Source organism: Chiloscyllium punctatum, chromosome 25 (genome assembly GCF_047496795.1).
Source record: "Chiloscyllium punctatum isolate Juve2018m chromosome 25, sChiPun1.3, whole genome shotgun sequence".
Classification (NCBI taxonomy): Eukaryota; Metazoa; Chordata; class Chondrichthyes; order Orectolobiformes; family Hemiscylliidae; genus Chiloscyllium; species Chiloscyllium punctatum.
Window position 1 is genome coordinate 58,577,693 of NC_092763.1, and position 21,650 is coordinate 58,599,342.

The 21,650-nt window shown below is 41.8% G+C and overlaps 1 protein-coding gene and 1 long non-coding RNA gene across 2 annotated transcripts in view; one reads left to right on the forward strand and one right to left on the reverse strand.

Annotated features, from left to right (window-relative positions):
* The window catches only part of chic1 (cysteine-rich hydrophobic domain 1), a 49,609-nt gene extending 28,575 nt beyond the window's left edge, over positions 1 to 21,034 (forward strand). The window contains exons 4-6 of the mRNA XM_072595319.1: positions 6,370 to 6,426; positions 16,823 to 16,882; positions 17,539 to 21,034. Coding sequence (XP_072451420.1) covers positions 6,370 to 6,426; positions 16,823 to 16,882; positions 17,539 to 17,589 — 168 coding nt within the window. The 3' untranslated portion in view covers positions 17,590 to 21,034. The remainder of the gene's footprint in view (positions 1 to 6,369; positions 6,427 to 16,822; positions 16,883 to 17,538) is intronic.
* Positions 1 to 21,650, reverse strand: part of LOC140495967 (uncharacterized) — a 39,057-nt gene that overhangs the window by 6,545 nt on the left and 10,862 nt on the right. The window contains exon 2 of the long non-coding RNA XR_011964135.1: positions 1,844 to 1,921. This is a non-coding gene — a long non-coding RNA (uncharacterized lncRNA). The remainder of the gene's footprint in view (positions 1 to 1,843; positions 1,922 to 21,650) is intronic.

Below are 21,650 nucleotides of genomic sequence, written 5' to 3' on the forward strand. Positions count from 1 at the left end.
CTCACCTATCTCCAAATCTAACACCGGGCCAGGTTCATTACCTAGTACCAAATCCAATGTGGCCTCTCCCTTTGGACTGTGTACATACTGTGTCTGTCTGGAAACCATCTTGCACACATTGGACAAAACTGATCTATCTAAAGTACTTGAACTATAGTATTTCTAGTCAATATTTGGAAAGTTTGAAGTCCTCCATAACAACTATCCTGTAACTCTCTCGCTCCTATCCAGAAACATCTTTGCTATCCTTTCCCCTACATCTCTGGAACTATTTGGAGGCCTATAGAAGACTCCCAACAGAGTGACCTCTCCCTCCCTGTTTCTAACCTCAGTAGATGAAACCTCATCCAACATCCTGTCTGCATTATAACACTGACATTGACTAACAATGCTACACCTCCCCCTCTTTTACCACCATCTCTGTTCTTATTGAAACAGCTAAATTCTGGAACCTGCAACAACCATTCCTGTCCCTGCTCTATCTATGTCTGTGAAATGGCCACAACATCAAAATTGCAGATACTAACCCATGTTGCGAGATCACCAACCTTATTCCAGATGCTCCTGGCATTGAAGTAGACACACTTCAAACCATCTTTCTGCTTGCCAGTGAGCTTGTGCAACCTTGAAACCTTATTTCTGAACTCACTACACTCATCCTCCTGTACACTGAAACTACAATTTAGGTTACCGTCCCACTGCTGAGTTAGTTGAAACCCTCCTGAAGAGCATTAGCAAATCCATCCCCCTGCCCCCAACCCCAGAATATTAGTATCCCTCTGGTTCACGTGTCGACCATCAAGTTTGTAGAGGTCGCACCTCCCCCAAAAAGAGCCCCAGGTATCCAAAACCCTCCCTCCTGTATCATCCCTGTAGCCATGTGTTCAACTCCTTTCTCTCCCTATTCCTCACCTCACTAAAACATGGTACGGGCAGCAAACCAGAGATGATAACTGTTTGTTCTAGCACTAAGGTTCCACCCTAGCTCTCTGAATTTCTGCCTTGCATTCCCATCCCTTTTCCTACCTATGTCATTAGTGTTTATGTGGACCCTGACTTGGGGCTGCTCCTTCTCCCCTGAAGGATCCCAAAATCATGATCCAAGACATCACAAACCCTGGCAGCTGGGAGGAACACACCAACCGTGAGTCTCTCTTGTTCCCACAGAACCTCCTATCTGAACCCCTGACTATGGAGTCCCCAATGACTAATGCTCCCCCCTTTCCCTTCTGACAACAGGGACGGATTCTGTGCCAAAGACGTGTACCCATGACTTACCCCTGGTAAGATGTCCCCCCAACAGTATCCAAAATGGTATACTTGTAATTGAGGGGAATAGCACAGTGGTTCCCTGCACTGCCTGCATGTTTCCTTTCTGTCCCCTGACTGTAACCTATCTGCTTTTTTCTTGCACCGGAGGTATGACTGCCTCCCTGTAACTCCTCTCTGTTACCCCTTCCGCCTCCCGAATGATCCAAAGTTCATCCAACTACAGTTCCCTAATGTGGTTTTTGAGGAGCTGGAGTTGGGTACGCTTCCTGCAGAGTAAGTCAGCAGACACACTTGTGGTGACCCTTACGTCCCACATTCTGCAGGAGGAACATTCAACTGCCCTAACCACCATTCCCACTATTCTAAATTCCTAAAGAGAGAGTAGAAAAATAAAGAATTTTAAAAAAGATAGTTATCTTACCAATTTGGTGCGCAGAAACTTTTCTTTTTTTTTGGTTAGAGAGGTGGATGGCTGGGAGACATTACCTAAGTAGTGTTTCTGGTAACGCAACCACCCAAATATTACTTAGCAGCCCATGTCTGCTCTTGCTCAGCGTGTGCACCACCTTACCTATTCACAAGGTAAGTTTTTAAATCAGTGATTCGCCTTCCTGTCAGCCCCCAGTCCACACACCCGCTCTTCCTGCTGCTGAAACAAAAATGGCATCAGTGAATCACATTAGGATGTTGTCATGAAACTATTAGCTTTGAGTGATAACATGTTCTAATATTGCACTATTCAAGTAAAATGAGCTCAGTGGAGCTGAAGCTGATATGTTAGATTCCCTACAGTGTGGAAACAGGCCCTTCGGCCCAACCAGACCACACCAACCCACCCAGACCCATTTCACTCTAACCAATGCACCTAACACTATGGGCAGTTTAGCATGGCCAATTCACCTGACCTGCACATCTTTGGACTGTGGGAGGAAACCGGAGCACCCAGAGGAAACCCATGCAGACACAGGGAGAATGTGCAAACTCCATACAATCAGTCACCTGAGGCCGGAATCGAACCTGGGACCCTGGTGCTGGTGCTGTGATGCAGCAGTGCTAACCACTGAGCCTGGTGCTTTTTTTCAAACTGATGCCCAAATTTTCACAAATAACCAAATTGGTAGCATAAATACAAGTTGTGAAGAAAGTTGGTTTTAATATGAATCATTATGGCATGTTACTTAATTCCATGATCTGTTATGCACTTGTATCCATTTTCTGAATTAAATGATTACACAATCCAGTGACTTTGGTTTAAAAGGCTGTTTTGGACAACCTGTGGACCCGATAAGCCACTTCAACTTAGCAATTGTCTTTCCAGTGTAATATTAGAAGGTGTAACATGTAATTAGTTTCATATAGATTGTCGGACTGTACCAATTCGTCCCTGAGTTTCTATTTTTGTAATACTGATATTGCCGTTCCTTTTAGCCTTTTTTTTTGTATTGTTCCAATTTAGCACTTACCAGTTTAATGAAATTAACATTCTTTGGCTCTGTCCATTTCAATTCAAATTCTTTGACCCTTGTTTGTATAAATGTTTACCTTTCTCAACTTTCCCTTCTTTCTTGCTTTTGAAATCCACCTGTCCATTTTATCTTTTCTTTCATCCTGTTTTTAATCTTGATGACATCAACTGATGACTGAACCCCCGCATAAACTTTCTTTGCAACCACCAAGCTTTGTTGTTGGGCAATGGTTTCGCTGCCACATTTAAGGCTGTTTATATGAAGTGATTCAGTGGAACACCAAATGACTAAGAAAAATAAGACATGACTCTTTTAATTATCCATTCATTTGGAAACAATGCCTATTTCTTGTTCAGTAACATTTTATGGCAATTTTAATTAAGGATGCAGGTTTTTTTTGATTGCAAAGACTTATGTTTTTCACTTTCTTTTGTTTTAAAGAATGGATAACCATTGTAGATTGCTTTACATTATTTGGTTTCATGAGATATCGCAATTCTTTTATAAAAGACATTAGAAAGGATCTGACTGGCACTAGTGGATCATAGAGAACTTGGCGTTCTGTCACTCTGCTCTGCTCTGGTATTGTTTCACACCACTTTGTGAAAATGAACAAAATGTGCTGCTACGTGGCCACTAAGTACACTCTCCTATCCACTTTTTGAGGAAATTAGCCCTCCAACGTTTAAAGCAGAGTATATATATTTTGCACTAAAGGGTTGAGACCATAAGACGGGATAGAAATTAGGCCATTCAGCTCATTGAGTCTACTCCCCATTCAATATTGCTGATAAGTTTCACTACCCCTTTCTCCCAGTAACTCCGGAACTCGTTGATACCTCAAGATCCTATCTATTTCAGTCATAAATGTAATCGATGACCTGGCCTCCACAACCTACTATGGCAGTGAATTCCACCGATTCACGACTCTGTCTGAAGAAACTTCTCCTTATTTCCATTCTAAAAGGTCTTCCCTTTACTCTAAGGCTATGTCCTCTGGTCCTAGTCTCTGTTACCAATGGAAACATCTTGCCAGCATCTACTCTAGACAGTATTCTGTATGTTTCAGTCATTCTTCTAAACACCAATGAGTATAAACCCAGAGTCCTCAAATGTTCCTCATGTTAAGACAAAGATTGTTTGAGAATGTTTATTGAGAGAAAATCAGAACATGAAGTAATCAGATCAGCCATGATCTTATTGAATGGCGATGCAGGCTTGAGCAACACAGCGCCAGAGACCCGGGTTCAATTCCCGCCTCAGGCGACTCTGTGTGGAGTTTGCACATTCTCCCCGTGTCTGCGTGGGTGCTCCAGTTTCCTCCCACAGTCCAAAGATGTGCAGGTCAGGTGAATTGGCCATGCTAAATTGCCCGTAGTGTTAGGTAAAGGGTAGATCTAGGGGTATGGGTGGGTTGTGCTTTGGCTGGGCGGTGTGGACTTGTTGGGCCGAAGGGCCTGTTTCCACACTGTAAGTAATCTAATCTAATCTAATCTAATCTAATCTAATCTAATCTAAAACCTTCTCCCAAATCACATTTTTGTAGGCCATCTTCAGTGTTATCCAGGGAAGTCTTCTGTGGTCAAGTATGATCAATCTGCAATGAGCACTTGGTACACTTAAATGTCTCCCCAATGAGACTGGGTGGAAATAACTTTTTAGTTTATTTAAAAAAAGGTTATCTTTAAATTTTTTTTCATAATTATTCGTAGATTCAGCTTCAGTGAAATCTCTCCATTCCGTCAAGACTTCTGAAGGTCTTGCATGGACGTAAACACAGAACAGCACAGCAACAGGCCCTAGACCTACCATGTCTGTGACAACCACAACATCATTTCTGAACTAATCCCGTATGTCTGCACGTGGTCCATATCTCTTCTCTTCCCTATTCATGTCTGTCTAAATACCTCCTAACCTTTGCAAACGTATCTGCTTCTACCACCTCTCCAGGCACCTTCCACACTGTTTAAATAAAAACTTGCCTCTTGCGTATCCTAATAGCTAATAAATTCTAATCTAGGCAACATCCTGGTAAATCTCTTTTGTTCTCTATCCAAAGCCTCCACATCCTTCCTATAATGTAACCAGAACTGCACACAATATGTCAAAAGTGACATAACTAAAGCCTTACACAGCTACAACGTAACTTGCCAACATTTGTACACAATGCCCTGACCAATGAAGGCAAGCATGCTGTATGCCTTATTTACCACCTTATCCACTTGTATTGTCACTTTCAGAGAGTTCTGGACTTGTACCCCAAGATCCCCCCCCCCCCCCATACATCAATGCTTTAATGGTTATGCTATTTATTGTATACTTTCCTCTTGCATGTGACCTTCTTAAATGCATCGCCTTCTGCTTCTTCTGATTAAACTCTGTCATAATGCTGGTTTCCTCTTTTTAAAAGCTGTTCCTTTTCTCAAGGGCACTGTGTCCTTGTTTTTTTTTCAGATGGGTCATGAACTGCTATCCTTCCCCATTAGACTGGTTTGGTACAGAGATAAAGGGCTTTAAGAGGCCTTTTTGTTTCTATGTAAATAGATGAGACTTCAGGCCAAAGTGGCTATGTTTTAGAAGTGATCTGTATAATGAAAGGGGGGAGGTCAGCTCTATAGCTGAGCAGTTCAGTTTAGTCCAGAAGCAGTTGGGAGTTCAACAGTGAGCTGTGTGGAAACTCTGTCTCGCTCTCTGTCTTGCTCTAACCTGGTAGTCAACCTCGCTAACTTTGGGTAATTTTCACTGTACACTTATCAAAACAAATTGCAAGGTTATGGTCTGGGCTGCCTGCTTAAGAATGTTTTGAATGGTCTGGCGTAGTCCATAACAACTCCATCTCTCAGGGAGAGGCTGGGGCTTTTTTTTTCCCACTGGAGTTTCGGAGGCTGAGGGGTGACCGTAGACACTTATAAAATCATGAAGAACATAACCAAGGTCTTTTCCCTGGAGTGGGGGAATCCAGGGTCCAGATGTCATAGGTTTAAGATTAGAGGGGAGAGATTTAAAAGGAACCTGAGGGATAATGCATTCATGCAGATGGTGGTGCATGTGTGGAATAAGATACCAGAGGAAATTGTGGAATTAGGTACAGTTGCACCATTTAAAAGGCCTCTGGATGGGTATATGAGAAGGAAGAGTTTAGAGAGATATGGGCCAAATGCTGGAAAATGGGGCTAGATCTGTTTAGATATCTAGTGGGCATGAATGAATTAGACTGAAGGATCTGTTTCCATTCTGTATAACTCTAATTAGTGGTGGTAATGTTCAAATCTTTGTACCTAGCTGAGCTTTCCTGAAATCTCTGTGTGGATATGGGAGGTGATAACCCTCGTACCCTACAGCTAGGTATCCGTTTTAAATTTGTAAAAACTACATTCTGAAATTTTTTGCTAATTTGTTAGGTCTTTGATTTTTTTTCATGTACACTGCTCCCTGTCTTCAGAAGTTGCAGATTTTAGGCAAGTACGGTTGGGAAGTTTGTAATGGGCTATCTCTTTGTATTGTAGTCAAAAGTCCACAATGCATGGTAATAAAGTGCTTCCAAAGCCGAAATCTTTACTTTTCCATTTCATTGTGGAAATGCTTTGCATTTTAATTATAATTCCAAGAGAGAATCTTTATTGCTTTTCAGACTAGAAGATCAATACAAAAGCTGTTAGAATGGGAGAACAACAGATTGTACCACAAGGTGAGGAAATTAAAGAATTCTTTCCACAAATGAAAAGTCCATAAATACTGTAGTTTGTTGTTTTGAATTGGCTAAACCTTTTGCTGCCAGAATCTGAACTTTGTTGAGAGTCGTCCTGAGTAAACAGGTTTAAACCAGTAACTCCACTTGATGGCGCTATATTTTATGAACCTGGAACAGTACAGCACAGGAATGGGCATTCGACCCATGGCGTTGTGCCGAACATGACACTAAATTAAACTCATCCCTTCTGCTTGCTCTTGGTCCAAATCCCTCCATTCTTTGCATATTCATGTGCTTATCTAAAAGTCCCTTAATTGCCCCAATTGTAGCTCCACCACTACCACCACCATGGTAGCGTGTTCCAGACTCCTACGTTTTGAAAAACATACTTGCCCCTCACATCTCCTTTTGAACTTTCCCCCTCTCGTTTTAAATGCGTTCCTCTCTGGGGCGAAAGATTCTAACCTTCAACCCTATCTGTGCATCTCATTATTTTATAGACTTGTATCAAGTCTCCCCTCAGTCTCTGCCACTTCAGAGAAAACATCCTGAGTTTTTCTAGGCTCTTTTGTTGATATCTGTATACTGTTCACATCTTGACTTGCAAGAATCACAGGACGTTATAGCACAAGTGGCTGTTTCGATCATTATGTCCATGCTATGGACCATGTCCATGTTACGGCAAGTTTCGCTCTTCTGACACTTTCTCCATTGCTCAATTCTACTGTAATGAATTTCCGAATGATCATTTTGCTTTAAATGAGAATAGTCATCTTCTCTGTCTAACCTGATTTACAAATCAATAACTTCATTAAGCATCCTGGTATTGTGGTGGGCTTATTTGAAGAAAAGCTGCTAACAATATATCTTAATGACTTCAAGAAAGGAAGTGAATGTGATGTTGTCAAATTTGCAGAGGACAAAAGTAGGTGGAAAGATAGAATAAGAGAGGCATGCAGACAGTTTACAGAGAAATATTAACAGGGTATGTAAATTGGCAAGAAGTTGGCATATAAAGTGGGAAAATGTGGTGTTTAGTTTTTGGCAGGGTGAACAAAGAACAGCACTACTTGAAAAAATCTGCCAAAAGCTGCAACACAAAGGGACTTGTGGATATTTCTGCACAAAACACAAATCTAGTGGAATATTCGCCCTTATTTTAGGGGGTTGGAGTAGGAGCGTCTTATTGCAGCTATACAAGGTGCTGGTGAGAACACGTCTGGAGTATTGAGCAGTTTTGGTCTCCTTATTTAAGGGAGTTTTTTTTTGGAGGCAGTCCAAAATAGGTTCACTAGAATGATCCTCAGTGTAGAAGGATCGTTTTGAGTTGAGGCTAAACAGTTTGAGACCCTACTCAGTGGAGTTTAAAGAAACTAGAGGTGATCTCATTGAAACATATAGGATCCTTAAGGAGTTTGACAGGGTAAATGCTGAGATGATGTTTCTCCTCCTGAGAGTCCAGGCCCAGAGGATAGATTCTCAGAATTAAGGAGCACCAATTTGAGACTGAAGTGAGTAATTTCTCCTGACTGTTGTCTTTGGAACTCCTTGCCATAGACAGCTGGGTGGGCAGACTCTTCTGTATATTTAAGGCTGAGATAGATTCTTAATCAGTAGGGGAAAGGGCAAAAGAGTGCACATGTGGAGTGTCACATCAGCCGTCATCCTATTGAGTGATGGAGCAGGCTCGAGTGGCCGAACTACCTTCTCCTGTTCCTATTTTTCATGGTCTAAAGTGAAAAGCAAACAACTTCAGGACAGATGCCAACATAGTCATAGAGATATACAGCTCAGAAACAGACCCTTCAGTCCAACATGTCCATACCAACCAGATATCCCAACCCAATCTAGCCCCACCTGCCAGCACCTGGCCCATATCCCTCCCAACCCTTCCTATTCATATACCCATCCAAATTCCTTTTAAATGTTGCATTTGTACTAGCCTCCAACACTTCCTCTGGCAGCTTATTTCATACACTTACCATCCTCTGCGTGAAAAAGTTGCCCCTTAGATTTTTTAAAATAGATATCTTTCCCCTCTCACCCTAAATCTCTGCCCTCTAGTTCTGGAATCCCCCACCTCAGGGAAAAGACTTTGTCTATTTATCCTATCCATGCCCCTCATGATTTTTGTAAACCTCTCTCAGGTCATCCTTCAGCCTCCGCGCTCCAGGGAAAACAGCCCCAGCCTGTTTTAGCCTCTCCCTATAGCTCACATCCTCCAATCTTGACAACAGCCTGGTAAATCGTTTCTGAACCCTCAAGTTTCACAACATCTTTCCGATAGGAAGGAGACCAGAATTACATGGAATTTTCCAGCAGTGGCCTAACCAATGTCCTGTACAGCCGCAACATGACCTCCCAACTCCTGTATTCAATACTCTGACCAACAAAGGAAAGCATACCAAGCACCACCTTTACTATCCTATCTGCCTGTGACTCCACTTTCAAGGAGCTATGAACATGCACTCCAAGGTCTCTTTAGAACATAGAGCAGTACAGCACAGAACAGGCCCTTCAGCCCACTATGTTGTGCTGACCATTGATCCTCATGTATGCACCCTCATATTTCTGTGACCATATGCATGCCCAGCAGTCTCTTAAATGTCCCCAATGACCTTGCTTCCACAACTGCTGCTGGCAACACATTCCATGCTCTCAACTCTGTGTAAAGAACCCACCTCTGACATCCCCTCTATACTTTCCTCTAACCAGCTTAAAACTATGACCCCTTGTGTTAGCCATTTCTGCCCTGGGAAATAGTCTCTGGCTATTGACTCTATCTATGCCTCTCATTATCTTGTATACCTCAATTAGGTCCCCTCATCAATGAAAAAAGTCCGAGCTCAGTCAACCTCTCTTCATAAGATAAGCCCTCCAGTCCAGGCAGCATTCTGGCAAACCTCCTCTGAACCTTCTCCAAATCATCCACATCTTTCCTATAATAGGGTGACCAGAACTGGATGCAGTATTCCAAGTGCGGTCTAACCAAAGTTTTTTAGAGCTGCAACAAGATCTCACGACTCTTAAACTCAATCCCCCTGTTAATGAAAGCCAAAACACCATAGGATTTCTTAACAACCCTCTCCACTTGGGTGCCATTTTATGTACCTGCACACCAAGATCCCTCTGTTCCTCTACACTGTCAAGAATCCTATCCTTAATGCTGTACTCAGCTTTCAAATTCGACCTTCCAAAATGCATCACCTCGCATTTATCCAGGTTGAACTCCATCTGACACCTCTCAGCCATCTCTGCATTCTGTCAATGTCCCACTGCAGCCTACAACAGCCCTCTATACTGTCAATGACACCTCCAACCTTTGTTGTCTGCAAAACTTGCTGACCCCTCATCCCCTCATCCAAGTCATTAATAAAAGTTACAAACAGTAGAGACCCAAGGACAGAGCCCTGTGGAACACCACTCACCACTGACTTCCAGGCAGAATATTTTCCTTCTACTACCATTCGCTGTCTTCTGTTGGCCAGCCAATTCTGTATCCAGACAGCTAAGTTCCCCTGTATCCCATTCCTCCTGACCTTCTGAATGAGCCTACCATGGGGAACCTTATCAAATACCTTGCAGAAGACAATATACACCACATCCACAGCTCGACCCTCATCAACTTTTCTAATCACATCCTCAAAGAACTCGATAAGGTTTGTGAGGCATGACCTGCCCCTCACAAAGCCGTGTTGACTGCATTTAATCAAGCCATGCTCTTCCAGCTGGTCATAAATCCTATCCCTCAGAATCCTTTTTAACACCTTGCAGATGACAGACGTGAGACTTACTAGTCAGTAATTGCCGGGGATTTCCCTATTTCCTTTCTTGAAGAGAGGAATTACATTTGCCTCTCTCCAGTCCTCCAGTACAACTCCAGTGGAGAGCGAGGATGCAAAGATCTTTGCAAGTGCCGAAGCAATTGCATTTCTTGTTTGCCAAAGCAGCCGAGGACAAATCTGGTCCAGGCCTGGCAACTTCTCATAATGTTTGACAAAATTTTCAGCACATCAGCTTCCTCTATCTCTATCCATTCCAGCATGCTCACCTGCTCTTCAAAGGTTTCATTCACTACAAGGTTCATTTCTTTCGTAAAGACAGAAGCAAAAAACTCATTTAGGGCTTCCCCTACCTCCTCCGACTCCACACACAAGTTCCCTATGCTATCCCTAATCGGCCCTACTCTTTCTTTGACCATTCTCTTGTTCCTCACAAGTGTAAAATGCCTTTGTGTTCTCCCTAATCCGTTCTGCCAATCCTTTCTCTTGCCCCCTCCTGGCTCTCCTCAGACCATTTTTGAGCTCCTTCCTTGCCTGCCTGTAATCATCTAGAGCTGAGCTTGACCCTAGCTTCCTCCACCTTAACCAACCAACCCAACCACCCTGTGGTTCAACACTTCAACTCCCCCTCCCACTCTACCAAGGACATGCAGGGCCTTGGACTCCTCCATTGCCAGACCATAGCAACACGACAGCTGGAGGAAGAGCGCCTCGTCTTCCGCCTAGGAACCCTCCAACCACAAGGGATGAACTCCGATTTCTCCAGTTTCCTCATTTCCCCTCCCCCCACATTGTCTCGGTCAAATCCCTTGAACTCAGCACCACCTTCCTAACCTGCAATCTTCTTCCTGACCACTCTGCCCCCACCCCCACTCCGGCCTATCACCCTCACCTTGACCTCCTTCCACCTATCACACTTCCAACGCCCCTCCCCCAACTCCCTCCTCCCCACCTTTTTATCTTAGCCTGCTGGACACACTTTCCTCAATCCTGAAGAAGGGCTCATGCCCAAAACGTCGATTCTCCTGTTCCTTGGATGCTGCCTGACCTGCTGTGCTTTTCCAGCAACACATTTTCAGCTCCTCCACCTTATGTAAGTTACCTTCTTCCTTTTGACAAGAAGCTCCATCGCTCTCGTCATCCAAGGTCCCTTTATCTTGCCGCTTCTTGCACGTCTCAGAGGGACATATTTATTCATCACTCGCAACAGCTGTTCCTTAACCAGTCTCCACATATCTATAGTGCCTTTACCATGGAACAATTGCTCCTAGTCCATGCTTTCTAACTCATGTCTAATCGCATCATAGTTTCCTCTTCCCCAATTAAATATCCTCCCATTTTGTCTAATCCCCTCCTTCTCCATAGCTATGTAGAAAGTGACCACAACTGCCTCACAATCACCAAAATGCTGTCCCACCACAAGATCTGATACCTGCTCCGGCTCGTTTCCGAGCACCAAGTCTAGAATGGCCTCTCCCCTCGTCGGCCTGTCAACGTACTGAGTTAGGAAACCCTCCTGAGCATCCCTTACAAAAACAGCTCCATTCAAATCTTCTGCTCGAAGGAGGTTCCAATCAATATTGGGAAAGTTAAAGTCACCCATTACAACAGCCCTACTACGTTCACACTTTTCCAAAATCTGCGGACCTATGCTTTCTTCAGTCTCTGGGGGGGGCCTGTAGTAAACCCCTAAAGAGGTGACTGCTCCCTTGTTGTTCCTAATTTCCACCCTTACTGACTCGGTAGGCAGATCTTCCTCCACAATGGAAGCTTCTGTAGCTGTGATACCCTCTCTGATTAGTAGTGCTACACTTCCTCCTCTTTTTTTTTTTCCCCCTCCCTATTCTTTTTAAATGCTCTAGACCCTGGAACATCCAGCAACCATTCCTGTCCCTGAGAAACCCATGTCTTTGTTACGGCCACAACATCATAGCACCAGGTATTGATCCATGCTCTAAGTTAATCACTTTTATTCCTGATACTCCTTGCGTTAAAGCAAACACACTTTAACTGATCCCTTGGTTCCTTCCCAGAAAAAATCCTTCCCATTAGCTGGTCTACCTCTTGCTATTGCCTCATCTGCATCAACCCTCACCTCCGGTATATGGCTCAGGTTCCCACCCCCCTGCCATACTAGTTTAAACCCTTTCGAGCTACTCAAGCAAACCTTCCACCCAGGACATTGGTCCCCTTCCAGTTCAGATGCAGCCCATCCTTCTTGTACGGTCCCACCTTCCCCAGAAGGCATCCCAATTATCTACCCATCTGAAGCCCTCCCTTCTACACCAGCTGCGCAGCCACGTGTTAAGCTGCGCCCGCTCCCTGTTCCTCTCCTCGCTATCTCGTGGAACCGGTAGTAAACTAGAGAACACTACTCTGTTCGTCCTGCTTTGCAGCTTCCATCCCAACTCCCTGAAATCACTTTTTATATCCTCAATCCTTTTCCTGGCTATATCATTGGTGCCACTATGTAACATGATTTCTGGCTGTTCGCCCTCCCCTTTTAGAACCTTATACACCCGATCGGAGACGTCCCGGACCCTGGCACTAAGGAGGCAACATACCTTCCGGGAATCCCGATCCTGACCACAAAATCTCCTGTTGCTTCCCCTAACTATAGAGTCCCCTACCTCAAGTACTTTTCTATTCTGCCCCCTTCCCTTCTTTGCCACAGTGTCAGGCTCGGTGCCAAAGAACTGACTACTATGGTTTTCCTCTGGTAGGTCATCCCCCTCCACCCCCCAGCAGTATCCAAAACGGTATACTTATTGCTGAGGGGAATGTCCACAGGGGATCTCTGCACTGTCTGTCCCCTTTCCTCCCCCTAACTGTAACCCATCTATCCATGTCCTGAGTCTTAGGAGTGACCAACTCCTGGTAACTCATCTCAATTACCCCCTCAGCCTCCCGAATGATCTGTAGTTCATCCAGCTCCAGCTCCGTTTCCCTAACACGGTTTTCAAGGAGCTGGAGTTGGGTGCACTTCCCGCAGATGTAGCCAGCAGAGACGTGTGCCATGTCTCCCACCTGCCACATTCTGCAGGAGGAGCAAGCAACTGCCCTAGCATCCATACCCGACTTATCTGAACACCCACTCTGTACTAAAGTAAAAAGCTTAGTTCAAGTTGCTATAAAATTAATAACAAATTTATATTCAATAGAGGAAGTTTAGAATGAACCTTATCTTATTAACTAGGTTAGAGGAGGAGGGCGGGTGAGAGACACTACAGTTGTAGAGTCTCTGGTTTAGCCACCTTGCTGATATATATGGTCACTGCTTTCCTTCCCGGTTGCCCCTCTGGTCCTCCCCACTTCCCCCGCTGCTCCTGCTCCTTCTGTGAAAGGGAAAACACCACTGCCCGCTACCAGTAAGTAATTTTTTAAAAAACTGCCTTGCCTTAGCTGCAGTCTCCCGGGTTCGTCTTACCTCCGCTGCTGCTCACACTCTTTGTTCAGCAGCACTCCCTAGGATCTTGCCGTTAAGTGTATAAGTCCTGCTAAGGTTTGCTTTCCCAAAATGAAGTACCTCACATTTATCTGAATTAATCTCTATCTGCCCCTTCTTAGCCTATTGGCCCATCTGATCAAGATCCTGTTGTAATCTGCGGTCAACTTCGCTGTCTGCTACACCACCAATTTTGGTGTCATCTGCAAACTTACTAACTATACCTCTTAACCTCACATTCAAATCATTTTATCTAAATGATGAAAAGTAGTGAGCCCAGCACTGATCCTTGTGGCACTCCACTGGTCACAGGCCTCCAGTCTGAAAAACTAACTTCCACCACCACCCAAACATAGCTAAGCTTATTCATTTTAAGCTATTAAATATGTGGTCAGCTCCCCCAAAAACATGTTTGAATCAACCTAGTCCATTTTTCGCCACTGCATTGTAATGGCCCTAGCTGAAGTCACAAATGACATTCTTTGTGACCAAGATCGTGTTTGCTGTTCCTGTTTCACTGTCCTGCAGTAATAAACAATAAAATAAGAATGGAATTATGCATTGGGCTACTTCTACATGGTTCCGTTCCATTCCATGCGACCTTTTGATCTTCACATTTGATTATCTTCAGCCGCTTTGCTGGACATCCATTGCTTGAACTCTGTAAGCATTAAATTTTCCAAAATGAATTGTTGCTATCCTGCACTGTTGCAATCATTCATTAACTTTTCCCAGTAGTACTGTTTTAACTCCCTGCCCTCATTTTAAAATCTAGAAGTATGGTGCAGGAAAAGCACAGCCGGTCAGGCAGCATCTGAGGAGCAGGAGAGCTGACGTTTCGATTGTAAGCTCTTCATCAGGAATGTGGGGGGCAGGGGCCCAAAGGGATTGAGAGATAAATGGGATGGGGCTGGCGGGAAGGTAGCTGGGAATGTGATAGGTAGATGAAGATGGGGAGGTGATGGTGATAGGGTGGGGCAGACAGGTGGGCAGGAAGATGGACAGGTGGCACAGTTCGAGAGGATGGTGCTGAGTTGGAGGGTTGGATCTGGGGTAAGGTCGGGGGAGTGGAGATAAGAAGAAAACTGGTAGAATCGGCATTGGTCCCGTGAGTTGGAGAGTCCCAAGGCAGAAGATCAGGTGTCAGGTGGCTAGAATTTGGCAGTGGAGGAGGCCCCAGACTTGCCCTTGGCAAAGTGGGAGGGGGAGTTGAAGTGTACGGCTACAGGACGGGGGTTGTTTAGTGCATGTGTCCCAGAGATGTTCCCTGAAATGTTCTGCAAGTTGGGGAGACAGGATGCCAACTCGCGGGATGTTTCAGGGAACATCTCTGGGTCACACGCATTTAAACAACCCAACCGCCCCGTGGCCAAACACTTCAATTCCCCCTCTCACTCTGCCAAGGACATGTAAGTCTGGGCCACATCCACCGCCAAATTCAAGCCACCTGACTCGTGGAGGAACAGACATCATCTTCTGTCTTGGGACCCTCCAACCACACTGGATCGATGTCGATTTCACCAGTTCCTCACCTCCACTCTCCTGACCTTATCCCAGATCCAACCCTCCAACTCCATCCCACCATTTTGAACTATCCTACCTGGTCACCTTCTTTCCCACCTGTCCCATCTTCCTTCCCAACTATCTGCTCCACCTTACACTCCAATCTATTACCATCACCCCCACCTTCATCTACCTGTTGCATTCCCAACTATCTTTTCCCCAGCCCCCTCCCATTTATCTCTCAGCCCCCTTGGGGGCCACCCACATTCCTAATGAAGAGCCTATGCTCGAAACATCTATTCTCCTGCTCTGCTGATGTTGGCTGACTAGCTGTGCTTTTCCAGCACCACACACCTTTTCTGATCTCCAGGATCTTCACTACAGTCTTCACTTTCCCCTCATTTCAGAATATATCATTGTCTTAGACTTCCTACTTTTGCAGCCTCCTTTTGAGCCATACATCCTTTTCTTTTTATTGAACCTTTTTTCATCCTCTCATTGAACCTTATAATGCGTTTGGCAGAACTTATGCTATTTTTTTTAGAAACCGAACCTTAATCCTCTACGTCTGTGTCCTCCTTTACAAATCTTCCAAAGAGCCATCTTTCTGTCACAGCATGAAGTCATTTCTTTGATCTCTTTCATATAGGCTGTAATTTTTATTAATAGGCTAGGAGACAGGAGTGCAGGAAAATGTATCCAAATGGTATCAGAAAGGGTTCCTATCTTTTCCCACCAGCAGGAAAAGCAGTAACTCAGCCACTACTGACTTGGAGGCAGATAACCAATATAAATAGTTGAGAGTCCAGCTGATGGCTATTTACCTAATGCAGACTCAGCCTCTACATGGCTTTTTGTGTGTGGGTAAGGTGGAAAAGTAATGCAGGTGACATGATTTCCAGAGACTGCAGAACTTAGAGGGGTGATTCTTTGGTAATGACCTTCTGAGAGGTCCCAAAGCCACCTCCAAAGAGGTTGCCCCATTAATCACTCACTGTGTCTTGACTGCCTGGCCCTGGCACAAATGAAATTGAGTTTTTCTCCCTCAACAATACCTTAATATAGTGACGTTCTCTCTTTCCTCAACCTTCAAAGCAGCCACTTACCCTGGTTGTTATAATGAGTCTGAGGAGTTACTAGGCTTCTAGGGTGGAAGCTGTGAAGTGAGCCAACAGTTTCTTTGACCACTGGCCTCAATGTGATTCTTGGGGCCCCAATACTGGGTATTGCCTTGTGCCAGCAAAAGTTCATTTTGTCTCTGCATCTCTATAAAGCATCTTAAGATATTCCCACTGTTGGAGTTGCTACATTGGTGAAAAATGTGCTTCACCTGAATACCTTGTCGAATGTGCAGAGAAGGCATGGCATTGTTCGCTGAGAGCAAGACCAGTTAAGTTTCCTCCCTGCTTTTAGCAAAGAAGAATGAATAGGGAAGCTGAAAGTTGGACTTCTGAGTACTGACCATCTTAGTATTGAAAGGCAGCTGCTTTAGTAAATGAGACCTTATTGGAGTTTTGCTTTTTCACATATAGAAGTAATCAATTTACTCCAAAAACTGAAATCTTCTACTGCATAATATTGCACTTGCACTAAAGCTTATAAGGGTCAATTCCAAATGTCTTTAACTAAATGTGATTTTTGTTTTTTTTTGTTTTGGGATTAGCTTGGTTTGCACTGGAAGTTAAGTAAAAGGAAATGTGAGTCCAGTAACATGATGGAATATGTAAGTTCATTTTCATTTAGTTAATCTTGTTACAATTTTTTTGGTTTTGCCAATATCTCCAATCTTCCTCTGAAAACATTGTTAGACCATACTTCATGGCCATAGCCAGTAACCAATCTTCATTGATTCTAATCAATGAGTATCAGCAGGATGTTTGTAGGCATTGTGATTTTACTCATGCTTAACATCCATATGAACATTCGATAACAGAACTTGCTAGGTACTGAGTAAGAGTGAAAAATTGCCTAATTATGGTGAGCTGGAAAATAAAATAATTACTTGTCTGATTGAAATTAAGAACCAGCAGCAGATCTGACATTAATATTAGGAAAGGAAGTGAAAATCAATAGGCTGGTCACCTGAATTGTCCTGATTCTTTGTGACTGACTTGAAACCAGCCACGTAAGAAGTCTGAGACTGGTTTCCCACCAGCGTTCTTGGTTTGACGTGCAGAACCTGAAGCTCCTTTTTTTTTCCTACTGTTTATTAGTTATTCTGATATTTATATAATGTTACCTCCTTAACTTGTACTAATTGACCTTATTTGTATTCCACAAGTATTTTGTTTGGTTTTCCTACAAGTTTTAGATCTTATTCTGTAGACAATGAAATGTGAAATATTATTGAACGAACAAATATTTTCTTGTTCTTTACAGGTAATACTAATAGAATTCTTACCAAAATTTCCTATATTCCGACCGGACTGAGAAAAGCTTCAGTCGTCGAAGTAACAGCATATCATTCCCGCCCTTAGTGCCTTGTAGATATATGAACAGATGACTGCCAATACAGCTGTTTTAACAATAATCTACCGTGGTGATTGTAGATACCTTTCTAACCTACTTTCCTTCTTTCACGAAGCACATTTTGCACATGTATTATTTTCCCTTTCTCTAAAATGTTGCACTCAATCTGTTACGGCATTCACTTGTTGAATGTGGAGATGTTCACTTTGGGGGGGAAAAAAAAAACTCAAATCTTGTATGTAGTGCTTCAGTCCATATTGTACAGTGGCTATATTAATGTTTACAGAATGTAATGTTGCTCCTTTTACTTCACCCCAAGAATCTAAAAATATGGAAGGACATTTTAGTTAATTATGAATTTTTGTGCAGATTTTAGTCTGTATACTATATTCATAATGGGATTAGCAATGCAACTGGATGAAGAAGTGCCTTTATTATAGTAAGACATAATTTGCATTGAAGTAATGTACACTGCATGTGAAAAACCGCTAAGGAAGTGGATTAGATAAAACTGTTATTTCTGTTAGAACTTAAGTATTCTCATAATTATTGGCATCTACAGGTAACTAAATTGTTATTAATTACAGCAAAAGTTTTGAATATTATTTTCATTTGGATGAAGGATGAAATGGATAGAAGATTCACTGTATGGTGCTTATTAGCATGGAGTACCATTGGTTAACATGTTTCTCTCAACCCCATAATCATCTTTTAACCTCTGCTTTTGCCTGAGTAGTTTTGCTGAAACTGAAAGCCATTTCACGTTTGAGAATCACTTTAAGTGGTAACACCTCTCTTTTTCATCACATTGCTAAATAAGGATTTTATATATTGTGAAGTTTTTATTATGGAAGAAGGATCCATTATCAATATTTATGTCAACAAGAGTTTTTAATTTCTCTTCCTTCAAAGCATACTCCTGGAGTCATTGTTGCCATTCTATGCAGGTTTAGGGGACAGAATTAGTAAACATGCCAATTAATTGTTGCTAAACTTATTAGGAATATTAATTTTGCTAAATTTTATTTTTTAATTAAGCACAGTTTTTAGTAAGTGGTGTTAGACACTTTGCAAACTTTTTTGAGGAGCCAAAATTCCTTAGTGTCTCATTTGAATTTGCCTTTGTAGACTTTCAGTAACGCCTTTTTGCTTCAAGGATATATTAACTAGTATCATACTTTTTTGCAACTTGAGGCAGAATGTTATGAACCTTTTTTTTCAGTACATGTACCTGCTACACTTCTACTGTATTCTGTAATAATGTTTCTTAGTTGACCGTATAGAAATAGAGAGGGTGTCTCATTTTAAGTGTTGGAGCCTTTGTTGCATTGAAGCTCATCTCTCCAGTAGCCAAAATCTCATCACAAAATCCAGCTACAGTTTTAATGATGATTTAGTTCATTTCCCTCCGCTGCCCTTCATGCAAACTATTGCAAAACCTAAAGATCATCCTTTTGAATTTTACATTTGTCCTTTTTAATCTTTCCTCTGGCTTACATTGATATACATTAACATTATACTTTTTTTAAGGTAGTTTGTTGAGTTGCAGCTCCTGTTTGGTTTCTGTGTCCAGTCCCCATTCCTAACTCATACTTCAAATTAACACACTTTTTATTGTCAAAACTTTTATTTGTCTGTTTGCAATTTTAAAACAAAAATCAATCTGGAATATAAATTTAGCACAAGAATTTTAGCCACTTATTGTTAAATTAAGTAAATTTGATCTATAGATGTGGCGAAGTGCCAAATTAGTTAAGTGGTTTACCTGTGGAAATAATTGTTTATGACTATCATTACCTACATATTTGCCAGTTAATCAGAAAAGACAGATCTTAGGATAATTTGCTCTTCAATTCACCTTGATTTTTATTCTGCAGATTATCACTGTCCAACCAATTTGCGTATTATTTTACACTAACTTCTAATATGAAGGGAAATTTGGTTCACAAGAGCCAAAATCATGGTCATGACCATAGAGTTACATTTTGCTCACTTTTTGCAACCATCTGCAATGCACATTCTCTCTCTCTCTCTCTCTCTCTCTCTCTCTTATAATTTTGGTAAGTCATTTATCTAACTCTAAATTAGTTATTTAAAGACTATCTTATTGCAACAATGTTGCTAAAATGATAGTAAGAAAGGGATATGTACTGAATTGCTCTGAGCTAAAATAAATTTCATAGGATTTCCACAAATCTCATATCAAACATTGTATGTTTAGCATGTTAGATATTAGTATTGGCCTGAATTCTTGTACTGTAATGCAGTTCATGTTGCCTATTTTAGTATAATTATGCTCTTTGCAAGAATTTTACTTTGTAATTTAATAGAAAATGTTACAAGATAGTAATTTGAAAGGTTCATGAGATGGCTATGTGCACCCGGTGTGTTCCTACATTTTTTTTAATAATCTATACAGTTGCTGGTACAGGTTCTAAGATGAAGGAGAATGTTCCATCTCCAATATTTTTGAATGTTCCACTTTTTAAAATTTAATTGCAGTTTGTTTTGTTCATTTGGAAGTGCCACAAATTGATCTTGTTAACCGCAGAAAGCAAAGTTTCAAAAACAGGTTATGTTATTAGAAGCACTTTCTACAAATCTGCTTGTTGCTTGCAGTTTAAAAATTGGTCCAACAATCAGGACTACAATATGGTTGCATGATGGACTATATACAACTTAAATTGCATCAGAACTTAAAGCAGTTATTTCCTGGCAACACTTTGTGAAGAATGTAGAATAAACATTTCACGACATGTAACTTTTTTTAAAACTAATTTTAATTATTTAGTAAGTTATTCAACAGCTTAAAAGATTCTTTGTGAAGTAGAGCTTGTTTTCAGTCAATACTCAAATGATGTTAGCCGAAGAAAGTAAATTAATTCAAACATTTTTATTTTAAATAAAGGAAAATTTGCAAAGGTTTACCATTGTTACATAATTGGTTACGTGATTAAGTATGGGCTGGGGAAAGAAGAAAATCTATCCTAATTGTTCAAACAAATTGAATTTCATTGTCACACCTAAGCTTTGCAATGTATTCCAATAACCTCATTCAAACCACATGCTAAAAGTGTTGTGCTGTAGACCAATGGAAAGCACATGGATAGATATCAGTGTTTAATTAAACCTTACAAAACTATTGGCTTGATCAGCAAAACGCTGTTCTTCATTTGAATTGTACGTGACATTAGAAATTCTTACCCGATCAGCAATTCAAACAATCATGTTGCCATTGTTTGAATCTTTATCACCTAAAATATCTAATTCCCTTTCTTCTCTTCTCCATCCCTCCTATTGTCATAATTAAGCTTACTATTGTCTGTTTTGTGTATTTATAGAGTGTACTACTTTTCATTCTACTGGGTCATTTATGAAAATGCATAAATTAAAAAATTTAAAAATAGTGTGCTGTTTTGACTTTGTCTCCCAACTCTATCTTAAATTGTCACTTAAAATCATTCACAATTCATTATCTTGTTATAACAGTAAAAATCCGCAATTGTAATTTTGTGGTGCAAAGTTTGTAATTCAGATGGTGAATGAATTCGTGATTCATATTACCTGATGAGCCTCAAAATACATTTTATCTTTTGACAAATATACTGATTGGTCACTACATGTTAAATGAATGCAAGAGTAGAAAGAAGATTACAAAAATACTATTTGGTCATTATCACTTGATGACTGGTGTGCCTAATTCAGTGTCAAGCGTGGTGCTGGAAAAACGCAGCCAGTTTGGCAGCATCCAACATGCAGGAGAATCGACGTTTTGAGCATAAGCTCTTCGTTAGGAATGAGGATTATTCCTGACTAAGAGCTTATGCTCGATGTCAATTCTCCTGCTCCTCTAATGCTGCCTGACCAGCTGTGCTTTTCCAGCACCGCTCTCTCCACTCTGATCTTCAGCATCTGCATTCCCTGTTGCATTCCTTGTAAAACAGCAGCAAATACACTTTAGCCAAAGTACATTTTGTTTTTGCAATTGAGATGTGCTGTGGTCAGAAAAGGCACAATGTAAA